The 6,963-nt window shown below is 54.9% G+C and overlaps 1 protein-coding gene across 1 annotated transcript in view; it reads left to right on the top strand.

Moving 5' to 3' along the window:
• Positions 1-4,657: 4,657 nt before the first annotated feature.
• XKR6 (XK related 6) overlaps positions 4,658-6,963 on the top strand; it is a 167,068-nt gene continuing 164,762 nt past the window's right edge. Inside the window, exon 1 of the mRNA XM_062489603.1 lies at positions 4,658-5,388. Coding sequence (XP_062345587.1) covers positions 4,658-5,388 — 731 coding nt within the window. The remainder of the gene's footprint in view (positions 5,389-6,963) is intronic.

Here is a 6,963-nt window from a genome sequence, read left to right as displayed (position 1 = left end):
AATCAGGAATTAAGATGTAAGTGGTGGAGATATCACTTCTGGCCACCCACGGAGTCATGTAGCCATGACTCATCCCCTGGTGCAGGAAGGAACGTAGCGTACCGTGCATCAAAATGGACAGGATCTTTCCAAGGAGAGATGATCTGGCATGGAAGACCTTTAAAGGGCTTCCATCCCGGCTGTTTATCCCTCCACAATGGCATGCCTTTTCCTTGATAAAATCAGGAAGTTATGTGTTAAACGAGTTACTTTTTTATTTCAGTCTCCGATACTCCTACTGGAAAGATCTTCCGATTTTCAGGCTAAAAATAATCATGGCCAGTTCCTACTCATTTGCTTTTCCACCGTTGCCCTTCAGTGTCCCAACGCCTTTCCCTCCGCTCACATTTATTTTCCAGGATGTATTTATAGGCAGGAAAACATATTCCTTCTCCAGCCTCATTTTTTAGCTAAACTAAACAAGCCAAATTCTTTCCATCCACGGGAGAAAAGACAGATTGTCCTGAGCTCTGATCAACATCTAGCTCTTCCCTGCAGCTGGAATTCACCCTTCCTGGGCACAGGTGGCCACAACTGCACCGAGGCGTTTGGGGACAATGCCAGCAGGGTATTGTCATTGTGTCATCCCTTGCCCAAGCAGCTGCTTCTCTCACTCCACGTGCCAATGCTGAAATCCTCAACTGCTGCCTTCTCCCACCCGAATGTCTCATCAAATAAGTTTGGATTTGTTTTGTACCAAAACATATGACTCGTCTGCCCCCTTACTGGTTCACCTACACTTCTATATAAGTAATAAGAACAAATAGTTTGTTTACTTCTCTGTTGTTTTGGGCTTTTGGGGATTTTTTTATCCTTTTAATCATATGTAGCAAATCTGCTACACAGAAAAGTTTGAAGGAATGAGGGATGCTTCCATTTATATCTCCTTGTACTGCAAATCAGAAGTCGAAGCTTAATCTGGATGCTTCTCACCCAAAAATATGGGTCCCAGAGTCCTTATTTCTTACTGCTGTGAGAATTAACATCCATATTTAGGTTTTAAAGTCTCCATCAGGAGAAGGTGTTGATGTTAAATATATATATATATATATATACACACACACGTTCTTATACACATAAGTAATTTTGGTCGAGGGTTGTTTTTGCTCTTATTTATTTCCATATTCTTGTAAGAGCTGAAGTTGGCAGAAAATAAGAGAGCATCTTCAACATTTGAAGGTGTTATGATGGGGATCTGCTGGATCCTGTTGTGTCTGATCCCACTATATAATATTATAAATAATACCAGTTTTCTCTCTTCAGAGAACTTTGTGCCAGAGTTTCACACCAAGTGAAATTTGTCCACATCCGGGTGTGCATCAGGTGTATCCACGTGGATCATGCCCAAAGCTTTGCTTTCTGTTCCCTTCCTTCTGTTTGTCTGCTAAAGGAGGATCCAACTATTTCAAAACCAGCAGCATTTTTTTTCAGACTTCACAAAACTTTTCAGCTCTTCTGACAGCACCCAGAAACACCAAATACACCCTTCCCAGACTGCCTGTTTAATATATGAAAGTCCTCCCACTTTTTCTTCAAGAATAAATTAATTTTTCCTGCCTGAGAAAGCATTTTATCTGCACTTTACCCACATTTTTCTACTTGGAGTTGTTTCTTCTTTTCTCCATGTTGAAATTTTGACTCTGCAAAGCAACAACTTTTGCAGCCGGTTCTGGAGTCTTGACATTCTCAGCCCTGATATTTTGACACTGTTTAAAGGGGAAAAAAAGGGAGAAAGGGTAGAATACAAACTCCCACAGAAAGAGGCAGAAGCAGCTGCCGGAGAAGGAGCATCTGGAAGGAATCTTCCTATTGAATGGTGGGGAAAAAAAACAAAACAACAAAACATGGAAAAGAGGAGATTGTAACCTACAGAGGACAGCATAAGAAAGCTCAGAAAAGATGGATATGATGAATGAACAGATATGCAACATGAAACTGAGGGGAAAGGACCTGGAATTTGGCTTTCCCAGACTGTCAGTGGATCCTTTTGTGAAACAGCTGTCTGGGGTGCAGCTCAGTTCCAGGCAAATCCCAAAAACAGAACTGGAAGTTGATTCCTCAGCACGCCAGAAGTTTCCCCAGCACAGAGCTGAGCCCTTGGAGAGTCTGCCTGACTCCGTAAGTACAGGGTGAGAAAAGCAGTGTTTCCCCCAAAGTGGGTAAGGGAATAACAAAGAGCAGAGGAGGGGATGGGAAATGTGTTAGGAGAAGGACAGGAAGACTCCAATGTGGGGGATTTGAGAAAGCAACAAAGTGGTATGAGGTTGGGGTGCCAAGGTGTGCTTGGAGAGAGCTGTTATCAACAGAGAATGAATCCCAGAAAGGGTTGGGTTGGAAGAGACTTTAAAACTCATCCAGTGCAACCCACTGCCATGGGCAGGGGCACTTTCCACTATCCCAGGTTGTTCCAAGTTCTATTCAACCTGGCTTTGAACATTTCCAGGTATGGGGAAGCCACAGCTTCACCACCCTCTGAGTACAGGAGAGGGACCTGTGGGATGGGGTGGGATGGGAGCCTCTCTTCCCCAGCACAATCATGGGAAGGGAAAAGGCAAAAATAAACCCAGAGGTCTTGCATCTGCCAGGGACCTGGGAGCTGCTAGAGGAGGGAAGGTGGAAAGCAGTCTCCCTGAGGATGAACTGAGTGGTGATCCTGGGATTTGAGGTTGAGCAGGTGACAGGGACAGGACAGTTGACACTGGACTGGGGAGCTTATTTGGGAGCAGGATGGGGTCAGCACAAGGGGGTCCAGCTGAGGCTGGCCTGGGGAATGGTGGTGTCAGCACTTGGGTCTTGGGGGAAGAAGAACAATGGAAATTTTTGAGTGTCCAGAGGAGAACCAGGAAGAGGGTGAAGGATCTCAGAGGCCATTTGAGGAGCAAATTATGTCACTGGGTTTGTTCAGCTGGAGGAGACAGAGGTCAGACCTCACTGAGGGCTGCAGCTCCTCCCGAGGGGCAGATCCAATCTGCGCTCCCAGTGACAGGGACAGGACCCAGGGAATGGCTGGAGCTGTGTCAGGAAGATTTAGGTTGGTATCAGGGAAAGGCTCTTCCCCCAGGGATGGTCAGGTACTGAACAGGCTCCACAGGGAATGGCCATGGCCCCAAGGCTGCCAGAGCTCCAGGAGTGTTTGGACTCTCAGGGACAGGATGGGATAGTTGGGGTATCCCATGCAAGGTCAGGGTTGGACTTTTGTGTCCCTTCCAAATCAGAATATTCTATGATTCAGTGTAGATTTTGTGATTTCAAGATGACTAGAGATGGAACACCTCTCCTGCAAGGAAAAGCTGAGAGAACTGGGGTTGTTCAACCTGGAGAAGAGAGCCCTGGGGAGATCTTGGAGCCTAGGTCTTACGTAGCTGGAGAGGAGGTTCAGGTTGGACAATAGGAGGAATTCCTTCACAAAAAAAGGGTGATTAGACATTGGAACAGGCTGCACAGTGAGGTTGTGGACTCACCATCCCTGGAGGTGTCCAAGGAATGACTGGATGTGGCACTCAGTGCTCTGCTGTTGACAAGGTGGTGTTCAGTCATAGGTTGGATTCAATGATTTCAGATGTGTTTTCCAACATGAACGATTTTGGGATTCTGTGATTCTGAGATCTCAAGTTGTACCCAGGAGAGGTTTAGATTGGATATTCAGAAAAAATCTTCATGGAAAGAGTGGTCAGGCAGCAGAACAGTCTGCACAAGGCTGAAGGAACCCCGAGCCCCAGAGGTTTTCAAAACATATGTAGATGTAGAACTTGGGAATACAATTTAGGCATGATCATGTCCATGGGTTAACAGTTGGACTCGGTGATGCCAGAGGTCTTTTCCAACCTAATTCTGTGATTCCGTAAGGGAGCTCCAAAAAAGCTGGAGGGACGTTGGACAAGGGCATGGAGTGACAGAACAAAGGAGAACGGTTTCAAGTTGCAGGAGGGCAAGGCTAGATGGGATTTTAGGAAGAAATTGTTCCCTGTGAAGGTGTTGAGATCTGCGAGGGCAGAGGTTGTCCAGAGAATCACAGAATAAGGCTACTTGGAAGGAACCCACAAGGATCATCCAGCCCAACTCCTGGCCGTACACAGGAGCATCCCCAGCAATCCCACCCTGTGCCTGACAGCGCTGTCCAAGCGCTCCTTGAGCTCTGCCAGGTTTGGCGCTCTGACCATTCCCCGAGGAGCCGTTCCGGTGCCCAGCCACCCTCTGGGATTAGAACCTTCCCCTGACACAACTCCAGGCCATTCCCTCAGCTCCTGTCCCGGGGTCAGCACGGAGCAAAACCCAGCGCGCTCCTCCTCTTCCCCTCACGAGGAAGTTGCAGATCGCCGTGAGGTCCCCGCTCAAAGCCTCCCCTCCTCCGGGCCTCACCCCCGTGAGCTCCCCGGGCCAGGTGGGACGGAGGGGCACGGAGCAGCCCGCTGCGGGGGACGGCGTCCGGGCTGAGGGAGGCGCCGCTCGCTCCCGGCCCCTCCGCCGGTCGCTGTCGCCGCCAGGCGGCCCCGGCCCGTCCCGCGCGCCGCGGAAGCGCCGCCCCCGGAAGCGGCGGGCGGGGGGAGCGGGCACGGGGGGGGCAGAGCGAGCGAGCGCCCGGCGAACGGGCCGGGGACGCGGCGGCGGCGGCAGCAAGATGGCGGCCAAGTCGGATGGCGGCGGCGGCGGCGGCGGCGGCGGCGGCGGCGGCTTCGCCCAGCTGCACAACCTGGACGAGGCGGCGGCGGCCACGGGCGGCGGCGTCGGGGCAGCGGCGGCCGAGGTGGCGGAGGAGCCGGGCGCAAGCAGCTCCTTGCACATCTGCCACTGCTGCAACACGTCGTCTTGCTACTGGGGCTGCCGGAGCGCCTGCCTGCGGAACCTCTTCGGGCGGGCCGCCGCCACCGCCGCCGCCGAGCCGCTGGCCCCGCGCCCCCCCGCCGCCGCCGCCGCCGAAGGGCCGCCGGAGGGCGGCGAGGCGGCCGAGCGGCCGTGGCTGGACTGCCTGTGGATCGTGCTGGCGCTGCTGGTGCTGCTGGGGGATGTGGGCACGGACCTGTGGCTGGCGCTGCACCACTACGGCCGGCGGGACTACGTGTGGTGCGGCCTCACCCTGGCCTTCGTGCTGCTGCCCTCGGTGCTGGTGCAGATCCTGAGCTTCCGCTGGTTCGTGCAGGACTACACGGGCGGCGGGCTGGGCGCCGTGCAGGGGCTCAGCAGCCGCGGGCCGCCCATGATGGGGGGGACCGCGGGCCGGCGTGGGGGACCCGCCGGCGGGGTAGGAGGAGCCGGCGGCACCGCCACCCCCGGGGCGCAGCGCCTCTGCAGGATCTCCGTCTGGGTCTGGCAGTCCGTCATCCACCTGCTGCAGATGGGGCAGGTCTGGAGGTAAGGGGCGGCCGGGGACTCCGCCGTGCCCCCGGCGGGGCGGGCGGCGAGCTGGGTCGGGGAGCGCGGCCGCGGAGGGGCGGGAGCGGCGGCTGCGAGCGCCCGGTGCGAGGGGGACGTGGGGCAGGGTCAGCCCCTGCTGCGAGGGGGAATGCGGGGCACTGTCACCTCCTGGTTTGAGATGGACGGGGACAGTGTCACCTCGTGGTCCAGGGTGGACGTGGCTCAGTGTCCCCTGTGGTCCGAGGTGGGTCAGTGTGCGCTGGCCGAGGAGGGGCTGTGTAGGTGGGTGTCAGCCCCTGGTTTGAGGTGGATGTGGGTGACTGTCAGCTCGTGGTCCAAGATGGGCGTGGGTCAGTGTCACCCTCTGGTTTAAAATGGGTCACTGTCCCCTGGGTGAGGTGGGGAGCTCTCACCTCGTGGTCCAAGGTGGACGTGGGTCAGTGTCACCGCCTGGTTTGAGGTGGATCAGTGTCATCTCCTGATTTAAGGTGAGCCGGTGTCATCATGGTTTGATGTGAGTGAGTGTCCCCTGGACAAGGTGGGGCATATGGGGGTCAGTGTCACCTCGATGGGCTGAGGTGGGTCACTGTCCCCTAGCTGAGGTGGCCCAGATGGCCACTGTTGTTACCTCATGGTTTGAGGCAGATGTGGGGCAGTGTCATCTCATGGCTTGAGGTCCTCATCTCATGGATCACTGTCCCCTGACTGAGGTGGGACCCATGGGGGTCAGCATCTCCTCTTGATTTCAGGTGGACATAGGTCACTGTCCCTGGCTGAGGTGGGGCAGATGGGAGTTATTGTCAGCTTGTGGTCTGAGATAGACGTGGCTCAGTGTCACCTCCTGGTCTGAGGTGGTGGTGTTCAGTGCAGTGCTCCCCACATGGAGAAGGAGAGGAGATTTGTGGGTTATTCCAACTCTGAGTGAGGAGCAATTCCCACCTGGCTGAGGTGGGGGCCATGGGGGTCATTGTCACCTCATGGTCTGAGGTGGATCCTTGCCAGTGCTCCCCATGGTGGAGGAGGTATCAAGGTTCCCCTTGTGTTGAGGTGACATTTGAGGAGAAGTTCCCCCAAAATGTGTCTGTGGGACTGAGGTGGGAAGAGTGGGGTTGGTTAGTACAAGCAGGACATGAGACGGTGCTTCCCACGTGGAGCTTTGGGGTGACCCCATCTTCACTGAGAAGAGCCCCAAAGGGAGCAGAGATTCCCCCTCCGAATGAGCGTGTGGGGCTGGGGAGAGGGGACACAGCTCACAGCTTCGAGGGGACACAGTTCTGTGCCTCCCATGGTGTGAGATGGAAGGGATTCTAGCTCCGTGGGAATGAGATGGTGCTCCACAGACATGGGGCAGCATGGAGAGGGGGGGTCATGGAGCTGCTCTTCCCTTCAGGACAGGCCCGGGGCTGGGGGTGACCCTGGCAGTGGCAGCGCTGCAGAGAGAGGTCCTGTGGCCTCACCCCACCACCCCCCTCCTGGAGCCAGGAAAAGACCCCATGGAATGCAGGGGCTGGGCTGCTCCAGAGAGGGTCTGCGGGGGGATGGACCCGTGGCTGCCAGGCTGACATGCCGGTT

This window comes from Cinclus cinclus, chromosome 3 (assembly GCF_963662255.1).
Source record: "Cinclus cinclus chromosome 3, bCinCin1.1, whole genome shotgun sequence".
NCBI classification, from domain to species: Eukaryota; Metazoa; Chordata; class Aves; order Passeriformes; family Cinclidae; genus Cinclus; species Cinclus cinclus.
Note: the sequence above shows the minus strand (reverse complement) of the source record. Positions and strands in the feature narration are given on the sequence as shown.